Raw genomic sequence first — 27,131 nt, forward strand, 5'->3', positions numbered from 1 at the left:
AAAACTGATGCTAGAAAGCTTCACAGACAGCTACATTCTAGAAAGAGCTCTTTTTCTGACTTCCCCTTTTATATTTACACATACTGCATTCATAAGACATTGTTATCTCTAATCGGTTTTCAGTGAGCCTGATAAATAGGTTTTTCTTTGTCTGTTATACTCTACTATTGACATCACAGCCTGTAAGTACGCACTCACTCATTAACACACACGGCACGCTGAGAAAAGCACACATGAGCAAACGTATTGTGCAAACCTTCAATAACAGTGCTTGGTAATGAAAATATGACACTTGGCTTTTCTGCATAAATAATGAAACATAAAATCTCTAAAATCACTCATTAAGTGGCTCATGATGATACTAAACATGATGCTGTTACAGTATAGGGCAGCACAGACAGTCTAAGAACATACAATTTATATCTATGTATATATATATATATATATGGTAATGGTATTGCGATCTGACACCACCTCAGTACTTTTCTGTACAGGAAATGAGGAATTAAGGATATTGCTATAGTCTAAATGAATTAGAATGAGGGGGTCATGAATGACATACTTTGTAGGATGAAAAAAAATATATTAGCTGCACTTAATTTCATCATTCAATGCTTAACTTAGTATAATATAGAAATAACTGCTCTAAGGTTCCACTGTCTGTTCCTGTGCTGTTAATAATGAAATATGGATCTAATGGGACTGGTGTGGCCACATAAATTGGCACATAAGTGAATTTTTGTGTGCAAAATACAGTCATTTAAATAGGAATTGTGATTGCCAATTTCTTGTGAGGGCAAAATATTTCCGCAAGCAGAGTTCACATCGGGTTCACATAAATGCGACCCTGGACCACAAAACCAGTCATAAGTCACATGGGTATATTTGTAGAAATAGCCAACAATACATTGCATGGGTCAAAATAACCGATTTTTCTTTTATGCTAAAATTCATTAGGATATTAAGTAAAGATCAGTGAAGATATTTTGTAAATTTATACCGTAAATATATCAAAATTTATTTTTGTGAGTGGATATGCATTGCTAAGGACTTCACTTGGACAACTTTAATACTTTGATTTTTTTGCACCCTCAGATTCCACATTTTCAAATAGTTGTATCTCGACCAATCCTAACAAACCATACATCAATGGAAAGCTTATTTATTCAGCTTTCAGATGATGTATAAATCTCAATTTAAAAAAAAAAATGGACCCTTATGACTGGTTTTGTGGTCCAGGGTCACAAATTGGCCCCATCGACCAGCAGAAAGCTGCTTCTGTGTGAGCAGTGCTTCATGCATCACTTTTATTGGACCTTTTTGCCCACAAAATTTCGCTAATGTGACTGCACTTTTGAGATAAAAAAGAGACATTATAAGATTGAATGAAGAGAAAGAGGTGAAGAAGAAAAAAACAGCGAGTTAGTTAGATATACAGGTGTTGTACTGAATTCTGTGACCCTAGTAGGCACTGTATTGAGCTAATCCTAACCCTACGGTCGCTACATTATATGTACGGTCACATAATTAAGTGGGTCACAGAATTCGATATAACACCGGTTCACACAGAGCACATATTTGTGTTCCACTGGGGTGTTTTGAAATTGTTTTTCTATGTAAACAATTGTGAACTGTATTAGTACGACACCGAGAGGAGCTGTTTACGGGACTGCGTCACTGCAGTACTGAAAGCTACGAAGCCAACGAGATGGTACAACACCTGCAAATCATGCCAGATATAAAAGCCAGGTAATTTGTTTCATCTTTTAGTAGACTGTCGTGTTTTTACATAAGTTATCTCAGTCATACAGAACTGATGGTTGTGTATCAAGGTGTCTCTGTTGAGTTTAGTTTGCACTGTGTTTGTGTATCGAAATGCATTTATAGTAAGGTTATGCAGTTTGCCAGTAGAAAAAGAAATTCCAGCCAAAAATTTTAAACCGTTACTATACCAAAGATTCAATGTATTACTGTAGAATTGGAATTTAAGTTAGTAGATTTGTTAATGTTACCATTACATGCTTTGCAAATCTATGACGGTCTACCTACGTCTGCTTGTGCTGCGTTCACACCTTGTCGTAATGGGGGTTGTGCGTAACAAACTTCCAAATTGCGAAAAACAGGTTGCATCACTTCTGGTTCAGGTCTTTTGTATGTGAATGAACGGAATGAACGCGGCGCCAGTTTCGTTTTTTTCCGTAACTTGAATAGGGAAGGCGTAGGACATTCAGCGTAAGCGTTATGAAGAATGCGGAAGCGGAAAGTACGTTCAAGGCGATATTTTGTTTATAAAGCATAAACGGTTGTATTTTTTTCGAAAATGACCGATTGATTCGCTAGATAAGACCCTTATTACTCATCTGGTATCGTTTAAAGCCCTTGAAGCTGCACTGAAACTGTAATTTTGACCTTCAATCTGTTGGTAGCCATTGAAATCCACTGTAAGGAGAAAAATCCTGGAATGTTTTCCTCAGAAACCTTCATTTCTTTTAGACTGACGAAAGAAAGACATGAACATCTTGGATGACATGGGGGTGAGTAAATTTATCAGGAAAAGTGTATTTAAAAGTGGACTAATCCTTTAAATAAAGAGCTGTTTTACTGAAGATGACTTCAGTAAAGATGACTGATATCTAAAAGTTTTTTATTTGTATTCTTACTAACATTCGGATATTAAAATTGAATAAACTGCAAACAATAAAAATAACTAACTAGGTTAGTTGATTACTTTAAAAGTCCATAGATATCGGCGTCAGTTCATACTGCTGTTGACACTTTCTCCAATAAGTGGATGCGATGAGACCTGTTTTGCTTGATAATGTGATGTTCGACAAAGCCTTTCTTTGTAATTTCGAGATCAAATCTTGATCGAAGCCGTTCACATCCTCGGACTGGGCATTATGCGGATATATGGCAATACTATTGACTAATTACAAGTTCTACAAGGACGTGAACACTTTTTACAAATTGGAATCTCGTAATTACGACATGGCGTGAACGCACCTTTGTACTAAGGTATCGATTTTGTATCAATACAAGGTTACAGGGGCTGGTATCATACTGAACCAAAAATCTGTAGTGTTTTATTTCAGCTATGTTTGTGTAAGTTTTTCTGTAGCGTTGTGTTCTGTAGTTTATAAATGAAAATGAGGTGTACAAGTCTCAGGAATTTGAACTTGGTTGCGTGCATTAAGTAGTGTGTGTTAAGGCAGTGTGTTTTCAGTAGCTGTTCTCGTGGCCTGCGAGGATGTACAGATTACTCTGAGCCGTGGGGTCTTCCGTCGGTTTGCTTTCCAACACCACCACTCTGAGAAAGACAGAGAAATTTTATGAGAACCGTTCCGACTGTGGCTCTGGTGTGGTCTAGTGTGTGTGTTGGTGAGCTCTCACCTGTCTGCACCCAGCAGCCTGTAGGTTCGTGAGTTATCAGCGATCTCCTGAGTGATCTAAAGCAGAGAACATTGGTTACCAATATATTACATACCTATTGTCTAAAGGTGCAGTTACATTTACCATTGTTCTTTGAAAATTTGTGGCAAAAATCCAGCCATTGCAATATGAATCTGCGTAATGTGAAGTTTCGCATGAGAGTTAAAAAGTTCTCTGCACAGATTTTGCTTATGCTTAAGTTGGTTACATGAATTTGCTGGATTTAACAACAGAAATTTGCTTGGTTTGATAGTAACTTAGTGCTTCTATTGTTCAATGGACAGACTTTTTTTGCCTGCAAAATTTTGCTAATGTAACCGCACCTTAAAAGCTAAGAGCACTAGCTACCAGCTATAAATGTATAATCTAGTTCTCACAGGCATATCATACCTCACTGTTTTTAAAGCTTCGCCCCTGCATTCCATGCTTCCAGAATGCCAAAACACTGTCCTGCAGACACACTTGAAAAAAGACAAATAAATTATTATTATTAATCAAAGCACACAATGACTTCTCCTCTCAGTCTTGATTTAATTAACTTGTTTAAAACTTCATTTAGTTCTTACCTATTGCCTCAATCTGGAAGTTAAAGGTAAGTTCAGTTGACAACTTCCTGTTGGATTTTAACCTGCCCTGTAAATTCACCAATTTTATACACCCTGCAAAATATAGAAACAAATTGTAATGTAGTAACATCTTCCCAGAGATGGAACTGCTGGATACAAAAAAAATCAAGAGCTTATGCAAATGCTTGTTTGAACATGAATCTGTGCTACAGGTGCTGACAAATATGGAGAGAAAAACAATCCTGTGTGATTTCAGCAACCATCATAGCTTCATCAGGTTAAATGTACATGTGATTTTATCACACTGTCTAAAACTAGCCCTTAACTGATAAAAAACATCTTTACCACACAGCTTAAAGTGGTATTGCTTTCATAAAACTATTATAATTAGAATAATCAATTTTTCCAAATGATATTGTTAATTAGTGTATATAAATACATACATATTACGAATGTACAGTGCACAGCATAAATGAGTACACCCCCTCTGAACAAATACAAAAAATGTATTTTCTTTATGATCACTAATACAAATCATGGAAAGATGGCAAAGCTAAAATTTATTAAACATATACATAATAAAAACTGAGAAATATATGTCATTAATAGCCATAAAATAAGTAAATTAGCCAATTTAGTTTAAATTAAGGATTGCAGAAATGAGTACACCCTAGATTTCATTCAACAAATGTATAATATTGTAGCACTTAGTATGCCCTCCATAATTTTGAATGTACTGCTCTGACCCTTCTTGGCACAGTGTGTACAAGTTCATGACAAATTGTCACATCTGTCCTGTTTAACTCCTGGATGATGAGCTTCTTAAATGCCCTGATCTTTAATGGGGAGTGTTGCTCAACTCGTCTCCACAGAATCCCCCACAGGTGCTCAAGAGTGATAAGATTGAGTGCAATACATGTCCACAGAAGTTTTTTCAGCTTGGGAGAATTGTCATGTTGAAAAAATGCCCAACAATGCAGGGAATGAGGAAAGGGTAACATCTTCTGTTTCAAGGTTGTGTATTAAATTACACAGTGGTGTGGGAATTCATGACAGCATTGATAAAGCACAACTCCCTCACACCTTCAGCACTCATACATTCCTATATAAGAGCTTTACTACCACTGAACTTTACTGTGGGAACCAGGCACTTCTCACTGTACTCCTCCTCTAGCAACACCATCCCATTTTGGATGCTATTGATTTATTCTCATGAGACCAGAGTATTGATTCCCAGAATCTATATTTTGTAAATATGGGCCTTGGAAATGGTTAATGACTTTATTGTGCTTTGACAGTAGGTAGTTCCAGTAAGAACAACCACCATGCAAGTCATTTCTGCAGGCTGTATCTTACTCTGTGAGATAAACAGTCACTCTTTTCATAGCTTTTGCTGGCTCTGAGACACTCGCTTGGTATTTCTCCTGCTCTTTGTGTAGCAAAAAAATCCCTCATCACTAAATGAAAGCTTAAAATGAAGGCCTGATTATTTCAGGGGCCTTGTCACAAGTACATTGTTTTTGAATTTCTGTGTTACTTTTGCTATATTTTCACACTTAAAACAATGATTTGGTAATCCTCTTCTACCACTGTCCTGATTTGTGCTAAGAAATACGTCTCCTGACAGTTCTCTCCCAAGTGCTTCCATTGTTGTCAGCATTAAGTCTGAGAATGATTCAGTGGGCTATATGACACTTTTAATTGTCAAGAAATTTTTTATAATTTTGACATGCTTCTTTGGTAATTGATTAAGCAGGCTTGCTGGAACATTATATCTCTAAAGAACCCTAACATGTCTTCTAAGTAATTGAGTAATTGCTGACTTTCAGAAGTTTCAGAGGGGGTGTACTCATTTATGCTGTGCACTGTAAATATCATGTATTTCATTATAATTGCTATTATATTTAAATAGAATTAATTATTATTTTAAATAGAAACATTATTTCATAAGTATTATTATATTTTTTATTATAATAAAAACAAATATATTTGATTTACTTACGATCTAAACACACTAGGACAGTGTCTCTCTCCAGCTGAGTCACGTGAATGACACATGTCTGAGGAGTTTCTGGAAACACATAACACAACAAGGGTTCATACAAGACCCAAGAGCAACACTCTAAAAGCTCCAAACATTTTTTAGCAATCCAAACGTTTTGAACTGAGACACAGTGAGACTCCGTGATACTGACCGGGCTCTGTGAACGCAGGGGTGGCAGCATTGGGATCAACAGTGCCAAATGTAACCACCTGATCGGGGTGGCTTCCTTTACTGACTGCCACACAAACCAGTGGATAATGCTGCTCAGGAACCACCAACATCTCAAAGACTTCTAATGGACACGGCAGGGTGAGGTCTATGCTCTGAACAGACACAAATACATAGGATTATACTAGGTAGATTCACATTATTTCTCAGTGTTATTTCTCTTTATCTCACTTACCTTTATCAACATGAAGCGCTGCATGGCTTCCACCCATTCAAATAGCATTACGCTGGACTGGAAAGCTCCACATAAGTACTTGTGACCCGTGTATGGGTTTCGCACTATAGATACACAAACAGAAGCATGTTGACTGTATTTGTGCAAAGAATATTTACTATTTATGTGCAAATACTAAAAATGTGCAGTGTTCTGACCATATATATGAATGAATCTATACTGACCTACACAGCATTTCTGACAACCCCTTGTTTCTGGTATTTTATTGGACACGGTAAACTTTCTGAAAGAAAGGCATTACCATGATAGTACTAAAATGCAAAATGATGAGATTTAATAGGATGTGCATTTAACATATATTTACATTTTTGTATAGCAATACATTGCTATACAAAAATAAAAAGATTCTAAATAGATTAGTCTGAAACATACCGTGGGATGATTTTGTCAGGGAGTTTGTGTGTTGGTATGGCAACAGGTAACTTCTGCATCTGTCGAGCTTGCTCAAAGAGCCCCGTCAGGTTGTAAGAGTACAGCTGAGATGCTTTACCTGTGGAACACACACACACATGTACATAAAATTACATTATAGTAAAGCTAAAACATTAAAATATCCTTCAAAAGCATGCAAATCTTTTCATTACTGGTTTTATCTCACCTGATATAGAAAGCAGCCAGTTGTTCATTACATACACCCATGTGCACCTCCGTGGAACCAGCTGCATGTGATTCAATGAAAATAAATATTCCATTGACACGTTATTCTCAAAATCAAAATTCAATGACTGTTCCTTGTGATTAAATAAATTATCATTACTTTTTAAAGCAAATACATAAATATTGATTATATACTTATACAAACCCGATTCCAAAAAAGTTGGGACACTGTACAAATTGTGAATAAAAAGGAATGCAATAATTTACAAATCTCAAACTTATATTTTATTCACAATAGAATATAGATAAAATATCAAATGTTGAAAGTGAGACATTCATGCCAAATATTGGCTCATTTTGGATTTCATGAAAGCTACACATTCCAAAAAAGTTGGGACAGGTAGCAATAAGAGGCCAGAAAAGTTAAATGTACATATAAGGAACAGCTGGAGGACCAATTTGCAACTTATTAGGTCAATCGGCAACATGATTGGGTATAAAAAGAGCCTCTGAGAGTGGCAGTGTCTCTCAGAAGTTAAGATGGGCAGAGGATCACCAATTCCCCCAATGCTACGGTGAAAAATAGCGGCGCAATATCAGAAAGGAGTTTCTCAGAGTATAAAGTTATCATCATCTACAGTGCATAATATCATACAAAGATTCAGAGAATCTGGAACAATCTCTGTGCATAAGGGTCAAGGCCGGAAAACCATACTGGATGCCCGTGATCTTCGGGCCCTTAGACGGCACTGCATCACATACAGGAATGCTACTGTAATGGAAATCACAACATGGGCTCAGGAATACTTCCAGAAAACATTGTTGGTGAACACAATCCACAGTGCCATTCTCTGTTGCCGTCTAAAACTCTATAGGTCAAAAAGAAGCCATATCTAAACATGATCCAGAAGAGCAGGCATTTTCTCTGGGCTAAGGCTCATTTAAAATGAACTGTGGCAAAGTGGAAAACTGTTCTGTGGTCAAACGAATCAAAATTTGAAGTTCTTTTTGGAAAACTGGGACGCCATGTCATCCGGACTAAAGAGGACAAGGACAACCCAAGTTGTTATCAGCGCTCAGTTCAGAAGCCTGCATCTCTGATGGTATGGGGTTGCATGAGTGCGTGTGGCATGGGCAGCTTACACATCTGGAAAGGCACCATCAATGCTGAAAGGTATATCCAAGTTCTAGAACAACATATGCTCCAATCCAGACGTCGTCTCTTTCAGGGAAGACCTTGCATTTTCCAACATGACAATGCCAGACCACATACTGCATCAATTACAACATCATGGCTGCGTAGAAGAAGGATCCAGGTACTGAAATGGCCAGCCTGCAGTCCAGATCTTTCACCCATAGAAAACATTTGGCGCATCAAAGAGGAAGATGCGACAAAGAAGACCTAAGACAGTTGAGCAACTAGAAGCCTGTATTAGACAAGAATGGGACAACATTCCTATTCCTAAACTTGAGCAACTTGTCTCCTCAGTCTCCAGACGTTTGCAGACTGTTATAAAAAGAAGAGGGGATGCCACATAGTGGTAAACATGGCCTTGTCCCAACTTTTTTGAGATGTGTTGATGCCATGAAATTTAAAATCAACTTATCTTTCCCTTAAAATGATACATTTTCTCAGTTTAAACATTTCATATGTCATCTAAGTTGTATTCTGAATAAAATATTGAAATTTGAAACTTCCACATCATTGCATTCTGTTTTGTGCAGTGTCCCAACTTTTTTGGAATCAGGTTTGTATATATATTTATATATTTTATATATATAAATCAATTTATATTATTATACATTTTATAAATATTGATTACATATTTTTAGCATTTTGACTATATTACACTGATGAGCCAAAACATTATGACCAGTCACAGGTGAAGCGAATATCGTTAATCATCTCCTAACAAGGCCACATATTAAGGTCTGGGTATGGGCAGGAATAAAAGGATGAAAGATTTGACAAGGGCCAAATTGTTACGGAAAGCTGACTGGGTCAGAGTATCTCTGAAACGGCAAGGCATGCGAGTTGCTCCCGATCATTAGTTTTGACAGTTTACCAACAGTGGTCTGTGGACAAACCACAAACCGGCAACAGGTAACCCAAAGCTCAGAAAATTTTAATTATGTTTATGGGAGTAATGCATCAAAACACACTCTGCTGTGTATGGGGCTGCAGCCACAGACCAATCAGAGGGCCTATGGTGACCTATATGTCCACTATCAAAAGTGCCTACAATGGGCAACGAGCGTCGAAACTGGACCTTGGAGCAGTGAAAGAAGATTTCCCAGTCCGATGAGTCCCGTTTTCTTTTACATCAGGTGTCTGCACATCAATGATTTGCTAGGAAACCCTGGGTCCGCCCATTCATGTGGATGTAAATTTGACATGTGCCCTTCATGACACCTCTTTCAGCAGGTTTAAGCGACAAACTGCACACATTGTTCAGGAATGGTTTGAGGAACATGATGAAGAGTTCAAGGTGTTGCCCCGGCCTCCAAATTCTTCTCAATTTTAATTGAGCATCTGTGGGATGTGCTGGACGAAAAAGTTTGACCTATAGTAACTCCACCTTGGATCCTACAGGACTTGAAGGATCTGAGGCTAACGTCTTGGTGCCAGATACCACAGGACACCTTCAGGGGTCTCGTGGAGACCAGGCACTGTTTCTGCCGCACATGGACGACCAACAGCATATTAGGCAGGTTATCATAATGTTTTGGCTCATTTGTGTGTATATATAAAAAAATCGTCAAGCCTGTCTAAGTTATTCCTGACCTGTTCCATGGTGCTCTCATGAATTTCATTCAGATTGAGTGTATAAATTCCTTCCTCTGCACCAAAAATCAGATACTGATCTGAAAATGAGTCACAAGAGAATCTCATAAAACTGACAAGAACCATAATTATGCTAATTATGTAAGCATTTGATTTGAGCTCTGCATGTGCTGTTTCTCACCCCTGGTGTTTGGGTTTATCCATGAACAGGCACAGTGAATCTTCAGGGGACAGCCATTAAACACTTTAGAGAAACAAGCTCCCATCTGCAGAGCAGAAAGAAAGATCAACATCATGGTAGCAGAGCTGAGTTTGAATGGTCCAAATGTAGTTGCTATGACATTTGTGTTAATCCAGGTGTGTTGATACCTTCGAAGTCTTTCAATGTTTGTGTGTATGAAAGAGATATAGCAAGAAAATGAGATGGAGAGATAAAGAGACAGGCAGAAAGAGGGAGAGTGGATGACTCACATGTACTTTAGGAGTTGGTGGGAGGCCATTACTAAGGGGTAGCTACAAAAAGAGAAACAGACAAACTCTGTAAGAGGCTATCACAGTTTACCACAGCAGCATATGCATTACATAATTGTAATTGCAAGGCAATAGCTAAAAGTCTGATCACGCTGACAAAAATATACCACATCTTTCTCATCCTGTCCGTAGAACATCAATGAAGTTTAATAAATTATTAATAATAAAGTTCGGGGTTTAGAACAATTCTAATTATACAACTCTAATTATAACCCTAAATATAATTATGTTATATTTTTGAACAAAATTAGAATAAAGAAAATATTTTAAAAAATAACTATAAGGAGATTAACCATACCTTTAGACTAGATGAGGGAAGGGAAGCCAGTTTTTCTTTTTCTCCATTCTCCTGAACAGAAACTCCATTACCTGCACATAAACACTCACATTATATCTTTCCTTTGAAAACTGAAATCACATCCAAAGAATAAAGACACGCCTACGTAAATTAGGCTCATTATAGATGCACCCATATTTAAAAAAAAAAAAAAAAAACAAGATATTTGGCTGTTTTTGGTTGCACTGTTACTGCCTGCAGAAAGCAAGTAGTTAACAGAATTTGTGCACATTTTCTATTAATGCAGTGGTAATTCATCAAATGATCAAATAATGGAGAAGAGAATCATAACTGGGCATTTATCCAGATGCACGGTTTAGTCAAGCACACTTTTTGCATTTTAAAGCGCTGATTCAGCATGGTCATGTTTGTTACCTTATTTGCATGATTCATTACGTTAATTGTTAATGAGTTGTAAAAACAACACATTCTAACTACAAAGTCACACTAAGTAGCTCTCAACTAAACTACAGTAAAGCTGCAGCTATGAATGTTGTGGGACTGAACTAATGCCAAAATGACAGTATTCAAAAGCACAAGGAACAGAGGAAGACTGGCAAGGCTGTCTACCAATCACAGGAGAGCATGCTCAAGTGGGCGGTGCTTAGCTTACTTTGCTCTTCCTGTTGTTCAGCATGAAGCCATTCCCAGAACCTATAAATCTCATCATCCCCTGCTGGCTCTGTCTGAACGTGCTCAGATGGTTTGTTACCTAGACTACTACGCCTGTGTGGGGGCAGGCGAGGAGGTGGCGGTCTTGGGGGCACACAGGAAGCAGGCCGAGCAGGAGGGGTGGAGCTTGCAGAAGCCGGACAACGTTTAATGGTCCCTTCTCCGGTATTGTCCTCTGAGACGGTACTGTTCTGTGCTGGAGACAGAACCTTCGGCTGAGAGGTAATAAAGAGAAAGAGTGCGAGTTACACATTCTGTCAAAAGTCTGCGAGACACGTGTTTTGCACTGGAAAGTGTATGTGTATCTTTTACCTTGGGTGGCAGAGGAGGTGGTACTTTAGGTCTCATGGTTGAAGTGGAGTTACAGCTGTAGGCACAGACACACAAGGGCATATTGTAATGATTTATAGTCATGCTGCTAATCAAGATGTGGTAACACAAAAAAAGGACGCAAGGACCAATGGCACAGTTTCTTTGGACAGTGGAAACGCATACAGGGATACAGTCAGATGAAGAAAGACACCATATACAATGTCAAAAAGAGTAAAGAATTATTACCGGCAAGCAAGAATGGTCATGTGGACACAAGACACACAAACATAGTGCTAAATATGCTCAAGCCTAATCTACCTAATCCAGAGAAGAGGTTAGGAATATTTTGAACTTCTTAGAGTTTACTCTTTCAGGAAACTCTAAGTAGGAGTAACACATTGTGTAATTGTCCTCAGCTTGGACTGTGAGCTTCAACCCTTCAAACTGACTGAAAATAAAAGAGTTTCTGTATGTCTTGTGCTCATCGCCAACTTATTAAACAAACCAAAACAAATGTCTGATCAAATTCCATGACTGAAATACAAATCAGAATCAACACACAACATACACAATAATTCATTCACTATAATTGATTTATAACAAGATTTTCTGAGTATAAGTGCTTGTCCCTGCTAAACTCATTGCCACAATGCTAGGGTGTTCTGGGTGGTTGCCAGGGTGTTGCTATGTGGTTGATAGGTGGTCGCTTACTATCCCAAGTCAAAAACGGCCAGGCCCCTTCTTTATGATACATGGGTTCCTTCTTCAAAGTAAATCTATAGGATTTATTTTTCTTTTGCCCATTTTATAGTCTGGCAGACAAAAATTCTAAGTCTTATAGTGTAAAAAAAAGTAATAGCACATGCAATTGTATTAAAGTAGGCATGAAACGGAAATAGTGATCGTCTCACCTATTGTGACGTATATCAGATTAATGATAATGAAGGCACATGACTAAAAAAATAATGATGTGTGCAGATAAATTGTTTATAATAAATACGGCAATATTTCATTAAAAATTCATGGTGATGTTAATATGTCCAAGGATCTAATAAAGCAAAAAGAATACTAAAGTGTCTTAGCTTACCTTAAACTCTCATTTAAATTAACTTAGAAAGACAAATACATATTTTCACAAGGGTCATGCATTTGTGCATCAGCAAGCAAACCATACACACTACAAAACAAACCGAGCACATCCTTCAAAATCACATCCGAGTTGACACTAACAGACAGGAAGTCACGAATGATCACAGGTGTTTTTGAATGATACACATCTCACATCACATCTTCCTCTCACTTACTGCAAATCATCACCTTCATCCTCCTCCTCATCCTCTAAATGTGTCACATGACCCCTGAGAGAGATGAAGAGGGTGAGGCTAAGAAGGTATAGCGGCCAGAGAAGAATGCAGAGAACACACACTCATACACACACACACACACTCAGCAGTAAGAGCTTCTCAGTGCCAAGCAGAGGAGATGAGACTGCAGAGATGATTAGTTTGACTGACCAATCAAAAGTGACAGTGGGAGGGGCAGTACCTTTGATTGAGCTCCTCAGCCACAGATTTTAATAGACTCCTGAAAAATAATGAATAAAAGAGAGAACTTGTTATATATATGTACACAAACATATTAGTATAAACTAGGGAAGCGACTAGTCAGCTAGTCATCCAACAACAAAACTAGCTGATTAGTGAGGTCAACCGGTTGTAGACTTTCTCTTATTTCTTTCTTAAAGGGTTAGTTCACCCAAAAATGAAAATTCTGTCATTTATTACTCACCCTCATGCCGTTCCACACCAGTAAGACCTTCGTTAATCTTCGGAACACAAATTAAGATATTTTAGTTGAAATCCGATGGCTTAGTGAGGCCTCCATAGGGAGCAATGACACTTCCTCTCTCAAGATCCATTAATGTACTAAAAACATATTTAAATCGGTTCATGTGAGTACAGTGGTTCAATATTAATATTATAAAGCGACGAGAATATTTTTGGTGCGCCAAAAAAACCCCAAAATAACGACTTATTTAGTGATGGCCGATTTCAAAACACTGCTTCATGAAGCATCGGAGCAAAAATGAATCAGTGTATCAAATCATGATTCGGATCGCGTGTCAAACTGCCAACAGCTGAAATCACGTGGCTTTGGCGCTCCGAACAGCAGATTCGATACACCGATTCATTTATGATCCGATGCTTCCTGAAGCAGTGTTTTGAAATCGGCCATCACTAAATAAGTCGTTATTTCGTTTTTTTTGGCGCACCAAAAATATTCTCGTCGCTTTATAATATTAATATTGAACCACTGTACTCACATGAACTGATTTAAATATGCTTTTAGTACCTTTATGGATCTTGAGAGAGGAAGTGTCCATTGCTCCCTATGGAGGCCTCACTGGATTTCAACTAAAATATCTTAATTTGAGTTCCGAAGATTAACGAAGGTCTTACGGGTGTGGAACGACATGAGGGTGAGTAATAAATGACAAAATTTTCATTTTTGGGTGAACTAACCCTTTAATTTTTTTGTTTTGTTGTTTTAAACTAGAGGTGAGTCATGATGGATGACTAGTTGACCAACAACCGACTGGTTGATTAGTGAGGCTAGCTAGTTTTAGACATTCCTTTATTTATTTATTCTCAATGTTGTTATTTTAAACTATGGATGCATAGTCAACTAGTAATCCAACAACCAACAAGTTGATCAGTCAGGTAGACAATTCTTTGTTTATTCAATTTTAGTTTTGCTATTTTAATACCACCACTGCCACATCATTTGGGACAGTCGTGGCCTAAATGTTAGAGAGTCAGGCTGATAACCCGAAGTTTGCGGGTTTGGTTCTCAATACCGATGCCCTGACCCCCAATCACTCCCCGGGCGCCACAGCAAAAATGTCTGCCCACCCCTCCTGGTGTGTGTGTCCACAATTTGCAGTGTGTCTGTGTTCACTACTCACTACTTCTAATGTGTGTGCACTAACTTGGATGGGTTAAATGCGGAGGACAAATTCTGTTACCAAAACTGGTCTTCACGTCATGTCACCAAAAAAAAAGAGATGGGTTATGATGGATGACCAGTCAACCAATTATCCAACAACCAACTAACTGAATAGTCAGATCGACTAGTTTTCAACTAGTTTTATTTATTTATTTTCACTTTTGTTAGTTTAAACTAGGGATAGGTTAAGACTAGTTATCTATTAACTGACTAGTTTATCAATGTGGTCGACTAGATTTATACTATCCCTTATTCATTCATTCATTTTTTAGATAGACACACAAATAAAGCATAAAACATACTCACTTGTTATTTCCCAGAATGCTTTGGGGCTCTAACGGTAGATCCTACATGAATCAAAAAGACAATCAGACAAGTAATCTAAACAAACAGATTAGATAACAATAAATCAATGTCATAGTGTCACAAACCATCTCATGATGCGGTTCGGTCTCCTTCCTCAGAGGTGGATCGAACCTCACCTTATCAACTAGAAGAGGGCCACACACAGACTTCAGGTTTCTGAGAATTCTTGTGTTTATTTCAGTTCGGTGAGTCAAGGGCTGCTTGACACATGACTTACAGTTAATCTCAGACAAAGTCTTTCCGTCTCGTGAGCTCCTGCTAGTTGAGCGGATTCGATGCGGAACAGACACGGGAGACTGCAAACAAAAAGACCACAGGTAAAGATTTAAAGCTTGGAAGCTAAAAAGGCTTAGTTACATACACACGTTTTCTGAATATCTGTTACAAGACCCTAATCTTTCCTCAAGACAACACCGCAAACCACTGCCGTTACGTGTTAAAACCAATAAACTCACATGCGTTCATATACACACACACTCGCATATGCACACTGCAGCATGGGTAACCGGACACACTTGTACCTGGCAGCTGGCAGAGCCAACTGTCTGCCCTCACTTAGGATCTACATCTAAAGAAACAACCAATTAGAAATCAGTGCTTCAGTTTAAAGCCCCAACATGGTTTCCCACTGGTTAAAAGGTAAAGAAAGAGACAGATATATGGAATTACCTCTGGATCAATGTCATCCTCTTCTGCATCACTGTGTGTGCTGTGGTCAGGGTTGTTGGCTTTGTCCAGTAGCTCAATGGCAAGAGTCCGGCTAAGCGGCTGGGTAACAAACGGGTGCTGCAAAAACAGAAGTGATGCAGTGGATTCAATGGAGCCAATCATATAAGTTCTCTAAAAAAGGTAGATCTTACCTGCAGTAGTCTGTCAGCTGTTGGTCTCTTCTTGGGATTTTTGGTCAAAGCCATTTTCACAAAGTGATGGAAGTTATTTGTCCTTCATCAACCAAAACAAACCAGATGAGTTTTTCACATGTAAAGAAAAGCTTTTGTGTTGTTTACCACAGAAAACAATGAAAAATGTAACTAATATTTGAATAAGTCTAAGCCATAATTTGCCATTATAGTAACAAACTTAAAATAGAGGGTGTGCAGGTAACGTCAACGTTGGCCGTTATGACTGCGGTTACATCCATTGAGTGGCATAAAGACTGAGTGGCAGCATTGGTTTTCAGCGTGAATGCCGCAAACAACACACAAAAACATCCAAAAAACGGGAAAGAGCTTTGCGATTCACTGTACAAATTGATTTGACACAAAATTGGAAGTATATTTTTACAGACTGCCGCAATTCACAGAAACATCTGCACTCCAGGCAGAGAAATGTGGATTTGCAGTTATCGTTTTGTGTAAAAATGTTGGATTTTGGGGTAAAATCATACCCTATATATTGTATTGTTATATATCGTGTTGACAGCTCATCAATTAAATATTTACCATCTTATATTCTGCATAATTGGGTGTTTTTAAATAAACACTGACAAAAACTGTACAAGTTTTAGGGCAGGACGATATGACGATATATATAACAATGATAGAAGTGATCACTCCGATTTATACCTACCTATATTGTATTTATATAAAGCGTTCACAGGCAGATTTGCTTTATGTCTTTCCCCGGCACATATAAATGTCAGGAAACACGATTCTTGGCTGCATGTCACTATCCACGGATTAGGTTTCTTTGACATGTTATAAGGAACACTTTCGAGCCCAATCTTTAGCGTAATCATTTGTTTTACTCCGTTTTCGCAGTTTCCCCTGTTAAATCCATTCATGCAGCAGGCTCTATTGCCACTCAGTCCAGCTGAGGGAGCGTGTTCCGGCGGGAAAGTGACATCAATGCATACCCTCTATTGAAATAAGACGGGTTTAAAAGCAGATACGTGAAGCTTCTCCTAATGTTAAAGGTGCCCAAGAATGCTTTTTCACAAGATATAATATAAGTCTAAGGTGTCCCCTGAATGTGTCTGTGAAGTTTCAGCTCAAAATACACCATAGATTTTTTTTAATTAATTTTTTTAACTGCCTATTTTGGGGCATCATTAACTATGCACTGATTTTTTCAGCGCGCCGCCCCTTTAATTCGCGTGCTCCCTGCCACAAGCTCTCGATTATATTACAGCACATTTACAAAGTTCACACAGCTAATATAACCCTCAAATGGATCTTTACAAGATGTTCGTCATGCATGCTGTATGCATGCTTCGAATTATGTGAGTAAAGTATTTATTTTGATGTTTATATTTGATTCTCTATGAATTTGAGGCTGTGCTCCGTGGCTAACGGCTAATGCTACACTGGAGAGATTTATAAAGAATGAAGTTGTGTTTATGAATTATACAGACTGCAAGTGTTTAAAAATGAAAATAGCGACGACTCTTGTCTCCGTGAATACAGTAAGAAACGATGGTAAATTTAACCACATTTAACAGTACATTAGCAACATGCTAACGAAACATTTAGAAAGACAATTTACAAATATCACTAAAAATATCATGCTATCATGGATCATGTCAGTTATTATTGCTCCATCTGCCATTTTCGCTGTTGTTCTTGCTTACCTAGTCTGTTGATTCACCTGTGCAGATCCAGACGTTACTGGCTGCCCTTGTCTAATGCCTTTCATAATGTTGGGAACATGAGCTGGCATATGCAAATATTGGGGCATACACCCCGACTGTTACGTAACAGTCGGTGTTATGTTGAGATCCGCGTGTTTTCCGGAAGTCTTTTAAACAAATGAGATTTACATAAGAAAGAGAAAGCAATGGAGTTTGAAACTCAATGTATGTCTTTTCCATGTACCGAACTCTTGTTATTCAACTATGCCGAGGTAAATTCAAATTTTGAATCTAGGGCACCTTTAACGCAATTTTGTGAATGACATTTTGGTTAGGAGTTACCGGCATAATATTTGTGGGAATTTAGTCCATGTAAAAAACACAACTGACATTTTGCCACAGATTCTATCAATAAAGACATTAATAATGTTACAAAAGATTTCTTATTTTCAAATTAATGCTGTTGAACTTTCTATTAAAGAATCCTGAAAAAACGTATTAGCAAATCAGCATTTCAGAATGATTTCTGATGGACACTGAAAATTCAGCTTTTGCATCACAGTAATAAATTACATATTGAAATATATTAAAATGAAAAATAGTTATTTTAAACTGAAATAATATTATTTCACAATATTACTGTTTTTATTGTATTGTTAAACAAGTCAATTAAGCATTGGTGGCCAAAACAGACTTCTTTCAAAAACATTAAAAAAATTTTGCACTTTTGAACAGTAGTGTATTTTGTTTTGTACTGTACTTTAAATACTTTATAAAACACTTACCACTTAACTTTGTCTTTCAGCTTGGGTGGTTGAAAACTGCTCTTGGTCATTAGGAAGAGTGCTCTAAAGAGGAAACACAACAGAGAGGACCAAAGTAAGACAAATGTGAAAAAGAAGGAAAAAGCTAGAGTGTCGTCATATTAAATATATATTAACTATAAAACAACATAATTCATTTAGCAGAATCTGACACCCATTGTGCAGTAATGGACTGCTCATGATGGACGTCACAGGACACACACCTCATGGGGTGCAAGTCGAACATTGGTGGCTCCAACTCTGCCAGCTCAATAGCTGTGATGCCCACGGCCCAAATATCACACAGCTGATTGTAGCCCCCTTTTCTCTCGACTGCAGCCACCTCAGGTGCCATCCTGCAGAGAAAGACATTATATACATGTGACTACTGTCGACGACTAAAATTAAACTATTTAAAAAAAAAAAGGACTTGACATACCAATATGGAGTTCCAATGAAGGACTTTCTTTTTGCTAAAGTGGCTGATATCTGAGCCGAAACTCCAAAATCAGCTGGAGAGACACAAATGGATGGTGCAAGAGAGGAATTCAGTGGTTCTGTTTAAACGAAAGCTCATTTAAAGTCGTTCATATAAAGTATTTTTTACCTAGCTTAACGTAACCATTGTCCGTCAACAGTATATTTGCGCCCTACAAAACAAGAGTGGAGCCACAGTGAGCGATTTTGAAAAATAACAAATCCTGTTCATTTGATTCAAACTAATTCACTAATGAATCATTTAGACCAATTTGTGAACCAGTTCAACCAATTCATTGAACAAAACCATTTCACCAACCAATTCACTTAAGTTTTACTCTACACAAAAGCAATTTATGGCCAATTAAATATTTTAGAGCATAACTGAATGTATTCACTATAAATATGTCCATGATTTTAAGTTCTATGACTTTTCCAAGCCTGGATAACAATTTTTTAAAATTCCCTGATATTTCCATGTTGTCAAGAATAGCATTTTCCAAAAAACACCTAATTTATCTCAGTTATTTTTGCATGTCAAGTGGGACATGAGAGATAATTATGTCAACACTGTGAGGAATGGCCTCCTTAAAATGAGATTTAATTGTATTTGAGAGCTCAGTTTGTACCTTTATATCTCTGTGGATTTTTCCTTTGTTGTGGAGATAGTAAACACCCTGACATGAACACAGAAACCCACATTACCAATTTAATCATTTAAAGTTATTATCATACATAAGTATTTTTACGATCAAGTAAATGTGTATATATATATATATATATACCTGCAGGGTCTCCCGACATACATACGCAATCTGGGATTCTGACAACGGCCCGGTAACTGTGGATAGACACACGTGTATATGAGAGAACAGCTCAAGATGATAAATGCATTATATCTCCCATTTTTCAGTAATAATAGTTACCATGGTAAATATCCTGGAGCGAACCCCCACCACAGTATTCCATGCTGATCCATAATTTATCTCTCCTGAAACAGGGATATTAAGACATCAATTATCAAGTCTTGTCAGACCATTTCTGGCCTCAACAGCTTTAAAGAAGTGCATGCTGTGTTGTGACATGTACTTCAACAGGTAATGAAAAATATCACCAAAGATAAAAAGAGTGAAACAGAATATACACTACCGTTCACAGGTTTGGGTTAGTAAGATCTTTGAATGTTTTTGAAAAGTCTCTTATGCTTGTCAAGGCTGCATTTATTTTATCATAAATAAAGTAAAAACAGTAATATTGTGAAATATGATTATTTTAAATAACTGTTTTCTAATTTAATATATTTTAAAATGTAATTTGTTCCTGTGGTGACAAAGCTGAATTTTCATGATCATTACTCAGTGTCACATGATCCTTCAGTAATCATTCTAATATGACGATTTGCTGCTAAAGTAACAATTTTTAGGATTGTTTGAGACTGAAAATCTTTTGTAACATTAGAATGTCATTTTTGATCAAATTAATGTGTCTTTGCTGAATAAAAAGTATTAATTTCTTTCAAAAAATAAACTTTTGAACGGTAGTGTTGTGCTAGCAAAACATAACAGTGTTACTTAAAGAAAAAATAAACTGCTGACATTTGATGAACAACCAGATGCCCATGTATTACATTGTACATTGTATTAAACATATTACTGAAGCCAGAGACATAAGGGCGTTTGATTGCATGTGTGTACATGTACCTGAGGTAACTGCCAAAATATGCAACAATGTTTGAATGTTTACAATCTTTCATCATAATAATCTCCTGCTGCACCACGTCAAAGTCCTCTCCTGCAAAATCAATTCACAAAATAATTCAGTGAAACATGGAAACTGATGAAAACGGAATGAAATGGAAAACTGAATTCTGTGCTAAAATGTGAACGATCAAACAGTCTGTATTCACAATGCATGCACAATCACACCATTGCAATGCATGAACACGCCATACTTGTAATATTTAACTATTCAAGTATAGATGGATAGTGATAGGGCACTCTCTACCGGTGGTTAAACAGCACTGTGTGTGCAGCAGCGCTGGGATGGCTCACCTGGTTCTAGTTTGATGACTTTGATAGCAGCCAGTTCTCCAGTGCTGACATTACGAGCCTGGAAAAGAAGAGCATTAGAGCTGTGATTCCATAAGCCCAACAGGTGTACAACAACACATTCAAGTGCTAATGCCAAATGCTAACTCACTGACCCTATGATAGTTCTGGTCATTATTATATGCATTAGCTACAATTATTACGTTCCCCCGGTTTCACAGACAAGGCTTAAAGGATTAGTCCACTTTTAAATAAAATTTTCCTGATAATTTACTCACCCCCATGTCATCCAAGATGTCCATGTCCTTCTTTCTTCAGTCGAAAAGAAATGAAGGTTTTTGATGAAAACATTCCAGGATTATTCTCCTTATAGTGGACTTCAGTGGCCTCCAAACGGTTGAAGGTCAAAATTACAGTTTCAGTGCAGCTTCAAAGGGCTTTAAACGATACCAGACGAGGAATAAGGGTCTTATCTAGCGAAACGATCTGTCATTTTTGAAAAAAATACAATTGTATATGCATTATAAACACAAAATATCACCTTGCACGTGCTTCCGCTTTCCATATTCTTCAAAAAGCTCATGCTGTATGTCCTACGCCTTCCCTATTCCACTTACGGAACGAACGCGATGCCAGTTTAGTTTTTTCCTGTAAGTTGAAGCCGTAGGACATACAGCCTAAGAGTTTTGAAGAATGCGGAAAGCGGAAGTACTTCCAAGGCGATATTTTGTGTTTATAAAGCATATACAATTGTATTTTTTTGTAAATGGCCGATCGTTTTGCTAGATAAGACCCTTATTCCTCGTCTGGTATCATTTAAAGCCCTTTGAAGCCGCACTGAAACTGTAATTTTGACCTTCAACTGTTTAGAGGCCATTGAAGTCCACTATACAGGGAGTGCAGAATTATTAGGCAAGTTGATTTTCTGATCATATTTTTTTCCCAAGCACATTTTACCAATTCCAATCCACATCAATCTTAATAACTACTATTAATATTGTTTTTAATCATTTATAAGTGATATATAATTGTTCATGAAGGCTGGAAATGAAAAATGCCTTATATTCAGGTGTGCAGAATTATTAGGCAAGTTTTCTTTTACAGGCAAAATGAGCCAAAAAAGAGATTTAACTCAGACTGAAAAGTCAAAAATTATTAAATACTGAGAAGGACGCAATACTAATGCAATACTAGAAATTGCAAAGTTAAAGCATGACCAAGGGACAGCAAAATGCTCATTGGGTCAGTGGGGTCAGACAACAACAGGTGGAAAAGAAAAGACACATGTTAACTGCAAAATAATTAAGAATTAAGGTGAAGAATTAAGTGTGAAACCATCAGGAACCCTTTAGTCTCCAGCGCCACCATTTTCCAGAGCTGCAACCTACCTGGAGTCTCCAGAAGTGCAAGGTGTTAGGATCTCAGAGACTTAGGTTAGCTAAAGAATCCTAAAAAATGACCTGCACTTGATAAGAATCACAAGCTGAAGTGTTATAAAATACATGAAGACTGGGTTTTAATAGGGCTTATAGACAGACAGATTGAGAGTGACTCCTGAAGGACCAGCACCACATCCTCTTGTACCACTGTTTGAAGAATTTATCCAGAATCTGGCAGTAAGGTGTGGGAGTTTACTTTTAGTCCATCTCTTATCCTGAAATGTCTGTCTTGCAGAGATGGACTAAAAATGATCTTCCAAAACTTACTGCCAGATTCTGGAAGATAAATTCTTCAAACAGTGGTACAAGAGGATGTGGTGCTGGTCCTTCAGGAGTCACTCTCAAGCTGTCTGTTTATAAGGCCTATAAAAACCCAGTCTTCATGTATTTTATAACACTTCAGCTTGTGATTCTTATCAAGTGCGGGTCATTTTTTAGGATTCTTTAGCTAACCTAAGTCGATCTGTTTTGATCCTGAGACCTTGCACTTCTGGAGACTCCAGGTAGGTTGCAGTTCTGGAAAATGGTGGCGCTGGAGACTAAAGGGTTCCTGATGGTTTCACACATAATTCTTAATTATTTTGCAGTTAACGTGTCTTTTCTTTTCCACCTGTTTTTGTCTGACCCCGCTGACCCAATGAGCATTTTGCTGTCCCTTGGTCATGCTTTAACTTTGCAATTTCTAGTATTGCATTAGTATTGCGTCCTTCTCATGAGTATTTAATAATTTTTGACTTTTCAGTCTGAGTTAAATCTCTTTTTTGGCTCATTTTGCCTGTAAAAGAAAACTTGCCTAATAATTCTGCACACCTGAATATAAGGCATTTTTCATTTCCAGCCTTCATGAACAATTATATATCACTTATAAATGATTAAAAACAATATTAATAGTAGTTATTAAGATTGATGTGGATTGGAATTGGTAAAATGTGCTTGGGAAAAAAATATGATCAGAAAATCAACTTGCCTAATAATTCTGCACTCCCTGTAAGGAGAATAATCCTGGAATGTTTTCATCAAAAACCTTCATTTCTGACTGACAAAAGAAAGACATGAACATCTTGGATGACATGGGGGTGAGTAAATTATCAGGAAAATTTTATTTAAAAGTGGACTAATCCTTTAAGATAGTCCTAGACTAAAATGCATGTTTGAGCTGTTTTAAATGAAAGCAACTTATACTGACATATCTTAAAAAATGTCAGTGTCATTGCTTTGTCCCAAGATGCACACCAGTAATGTTTTTTTTTTTCAAGTGTACGTTTATAAAAGATACTTAAAGTTGTCATAAAATCAAAAATGACACTATTTACTTTGTTAGTGCATATTACTAGTCTTGTGTTGAACGATTAATCTGTGCAAGTTAATACACAGAAAAAAATTGTTTGTCGTGGTAATCTTTAATCAAAATCTGAAAAGTTACGTCCGGTCTGGAATGGCGTTCCTTCTCTGATGACGTCAGTTTGACGGCTTGGGTTGAAAATGCGTAAACCACTCCCCTCTAACCATTACTCTGCTATGAGTGAGAGATGGAGAGGAGGAGCGCTAAGGTAAAACCCTGCCCTCTATTCAATATTCTGTTTCACTTGGAAATACGTCACAACACTGGAGAAAAGTTGTTTGGAACTTCCGGTTCACGCGGACTTTAAATATCCTAATTGAACTAAGGCCTAATCCTGGCTTAGGGTAAGCCCTGTCTGTGAAACTGGGCCCTCGTACAGGGTCAGACCCACATTTAAAGATCAACATCTCATTAAAAGAGAAGTGTGCAATTTCCGTCGCACTAGTTGCATCAAACAAGTTTCCAAAACATTCTACCACCGTTTGGACATACAGACAGTTCCACTTGTTGATTACTGTTGACTGTAGAAACAAAAAGCAATGTTTAAAACTATGTTGTTAAAAAATTCACTCATAATTGGAATACATATAGATCGCTCAGTCTGCACATTAAGTATTTTAACTAGTGGCTAATGCTGAAAGCAAGGTACATAAAATACAATTTAAAGGGATAGTTCACCCAAAAATAAAAATTCTGTTATCATTTACTCACCTTCAAGTTGTTCCAAACCTGTATAAACGTCTTTGTTCTGTTGAACACAAAGGAAGATATTTTGAAGAATGTGGGAAACTGAACAGTTTTGGGGCACCATTGACTTCCATAGCATTTTTTTTCCTACTATGAAAGTTAATAGTGCCCCAAATCGGCCTGGTTACAAACTTTCTTCAAAATATCTTCCTTTGTGTTCAGCAGAACAAAGAAATGTATAAGTTTGGAACAACTTGAGGGTGAGTAAATTATTTTTTCAATTTTCATTTTTGGGTTAACTATCCCTTAAATGATAACAAATGAGATTAATTTTTTTATACATTATTCAAGAAAATGTTTACTCCACAATTATTTGAGAACAGAAATTGTTTACTATCCAATAACACGTCTGATGTACTCTAGTAAACAAAGAACTACTAATAATACTCAGATAATAATACACTAACGAGAGTTAGTTGACATTGACATGTAGGTGCAACGTTACTTATAGTCAAGGGAATGTCAAAGTAAAGCGTAACCATATTAAATGTTTCTTAAGCACCAAATCAATATATTAGAATGATTTCTGAAGGATCATGTGACACTGAAGACTGGAGTAATGATGCTGAAAATTCAGCTTTGCCATCACAGGAATAAATTATAATAAAATACAAAACTGGAATATTGTTTAACTTTATCATATAAATGCAGCCTTAGTGAGCATTAAAAAAAAAACATTTAAACGCTAACATGTATGTTTATCAATTCAAGAATATTTTTCAGGATTTTCTAGAAAAACACACACACACACACACACACACACACACACACACACATTTCTCTCACAAGTTAATGCACAAACACACTCACAAAGGCTTCATCTATAAAACCGAACTGAGAGACATCTGTCTGCCAAACAGAAGTGAGGATGATGTCATCAGAGAGACACAAAGAGAACGAGAGACATTTTCCAACATTTTATCTCAGTTTTAAATGGAATTCCATTCAGCACTCCAAGTAATATGGAACAGCTGAAATGTGTGTATCGATGTTCACAGTGCTGTAATGTCTGTCATAAGTAGGACAAGGAGAACATCAAATAACTTTCACATGCACACACACTCGCACAGGGCCTCTCCGATCGCAGTGAGGCATTTCACTGTCCCGTAATAAATAAGCTCCGGGCTGTCTCTACTTTTTATTAAAATAGATAATTGATAAATCACATCAGGAGGATCAGATGTAAACAATAAAATTGAATTACATTGCAATATTCAACCAGATTTTATTACTGACAACTATAAAGGTAAGTGAATTTGTGAAATGCTCATATTTTCACACCGCTGGGTAGAGCTGAGGCCCAACTTCACGTCTACTCTCTGTTATTATTTTGCTTAGTGGTTTTGTTATTCTGGTCCTACATGTCAGATGAAACCATTCATTCTCCACCTACAACAAGGCTCTGATTGAGTAAACGTGCGTGAATTACATGGCATACACCCAACACACACTCCAACCCACACACACTGTAAAACCCCAGGAAGAGGGAACAATTACGAACAAACAGGATGGACATAGTTGTGGGCAAACACACTCACACTTGCAGTTAAAGTTCAGCCACTTCCTGTCACCAGAGGAAGTCAGACACATTTAATATTTCTTAAGAACATGATTTCACTTGCCCTCCCCCTTAGTTCCTAAACACCTTGCAACACCCCTTAGTAGTGACCATCTGCCACTGCACAGTCTCTCTGCAGCATACTGGTCTATTCTTGCCTTTGTTTATGTCACATATATCACATAAAGAGATGCAGGACTTAGGCTCTCTCTAGTGAAATAGACCTGCTAGGCCCTGTGCATTATGGAAACAAAGATCTCTAGAGCCTTTCAGAGTATTACACAATATCCGAGGCGCAAAATTGCTACAAAACACAGATACACAGTGGTCCAGCATAAACACACATCTGTTGTCTCCCGCATACACTGGTTACATTGGTCAGTTAAGTGGCTGCGTCTTAATCCTTAGTGAGCTGCCTACCTAGACAGCATTTTTGGGCACCACAGGGGCATTATGACCGTTTGGAAAGCGCATATGATGCCTAAAAATGCAGTCTATGTAGGCAGCCTGCTAGGTTCTGAGACCCAGTTGATCTATACCTTGTACACATCCCCATAGGTTCCGCTCCCGATCCTCTGGATCAGCTCAAAGTCTTCCTGTGGATTTCTTCGCGACAGATCCAAGCTTAAATTCATTGTGCAAATCGCCGTTTGCGCACTCCGGTTTATTTACGTGTTCCCGATGTCAAAAACGGGAGGGGGGTGATGATCGCAGAGACATACAGTAACGGAGAGATATGACGGTCCAGTCCCACCGAACTACAACAACATGGCCTACTATGCGCATGCGCATTGCGACTGACACACTCGCAAAGTGTCACAGCACACGTACTGAGGATAGGGAGAATTTTGTGCGTATAATAAACCAGGAGTTTGAAACCTTATTCCGCTTAATTAAAGTCATTTTAATAGATAGCAAATATTTAACCAAGTAATATATATTTTTTAAAGAAAGGTAGCACAAGCATACTTTTCCAAGCTACATATTTAAACCAAAACATGATATAGTCTATTGTTTAAAATTGAGACTAAAGAGGAACA

General features: G+C 37.5%; 1 protein-coding gene across 2 annotated transcripts; it reads right to left on the reverse strand.

Moving 5' to 3' along the window:
* Window positions 1-2,557: 2,557 nt before the first annotated feature.
* Window positions 2,558-26,930, reverse strand: map4k3b (mitogen-activated protein kinase kinase kinase kinase 3b). Of its 2 annotated transcripts, XM_048191103.1 has the most exons (33): window positions 26,631-26,930; window positions 21,009-21,066; window positions 20,658-20,748; window positions 19,884-19,948; window positions 19,743-19,798; window positions 19,587-19,634; window positions 19,088-19,130; window positions 18,920-18,992; window positions 18,705-18,836; window positions 18,463-18,525; window positions 15,969-16,050; window positions 15,778-15,894; window positions 15,326-15,404; window positions 15,174-15,232; window positions 15,049-15,089; window positions 13,282-13,320; window positions 13,041-13,094; window positions 11,737-11,791; window positions 11,465-11,639; window positions 10,714-10,784; window positions 10,356-10,397; window positions 10,066-10,150; window positions 9,885-9,964; window positions 7,101-7,161; window positions 6,875-6,992; window positions 6,667-6,725; window positions 6,443-6,546; window positions 6,191-6,362; window positions 5,998-6,066; window positions 3,996-4,088; window positions 3,820-3,890; window positions 3,391-3,446; window positions 2,558-3,307 (listed from the first exon to the last, which is right to left on the reverse strand). In XM_048191103.1, the coding sequence occupies exons 1-33, from the start codon at window positions 26,724-26,726 to the stop codon at window positions 3,220-3,222; spliced, it is 2,595 nt and encodes an 864-aa protein (XP_048047060.1). In that variant the 5' UTR covers window positions 26,727-26,930; the 3' UTR covers window positions 2,558-3,219. The 2 variants fall into 2 exon arrangements, with proteins under 2 accessions (XP_048047060.1, XP_048047061.1); XM_048191104.1 differs by lacking the exon at window positions 13,041-13,094 and having other exon boundaries at window positions 26,631-26,929.
* Window positions 26,931-27,131: the final 201 nt, after the last annotated feature.

Source organism: Megalobrama amblycephala, linkage group LG5 (assembly GCF_018812025.1).
Source record: "Megalobrama amblycephala isolate DHTTF-2021 linkage group LG5, ASM1881202v1, whole genome shotgun sequence".
NCBI lineage: Eukaryota > Metazoa > Chordata > Actinopteri > Cypriniformes > Xenocyprididae > Megalobrama > Megalobrama amblycephala.

Coding starts and splice junctions, on each gene's coding strand:
- map4k3b (XM_048191103.1), bottom strand. CDS start 26,726: ATGAATTTAAGCTTGGATCTGTCGCGAAGAAATCCACAGGAAGACTTT. Junction 19,949..20,657: donor TATTTTGGCAGTTACCTCAG/GTACATGTACAC, acceptor TCCCTGTTTCAG/GAGAGATAAATTATGGATCA. Junction 4,089..5,997: donor TGTCCTAGTGTGTTTAGATC/GTAAGTAAATCA, acceptor TATATTTTGCAG/GGTGTATAAAATTGGTGAAT.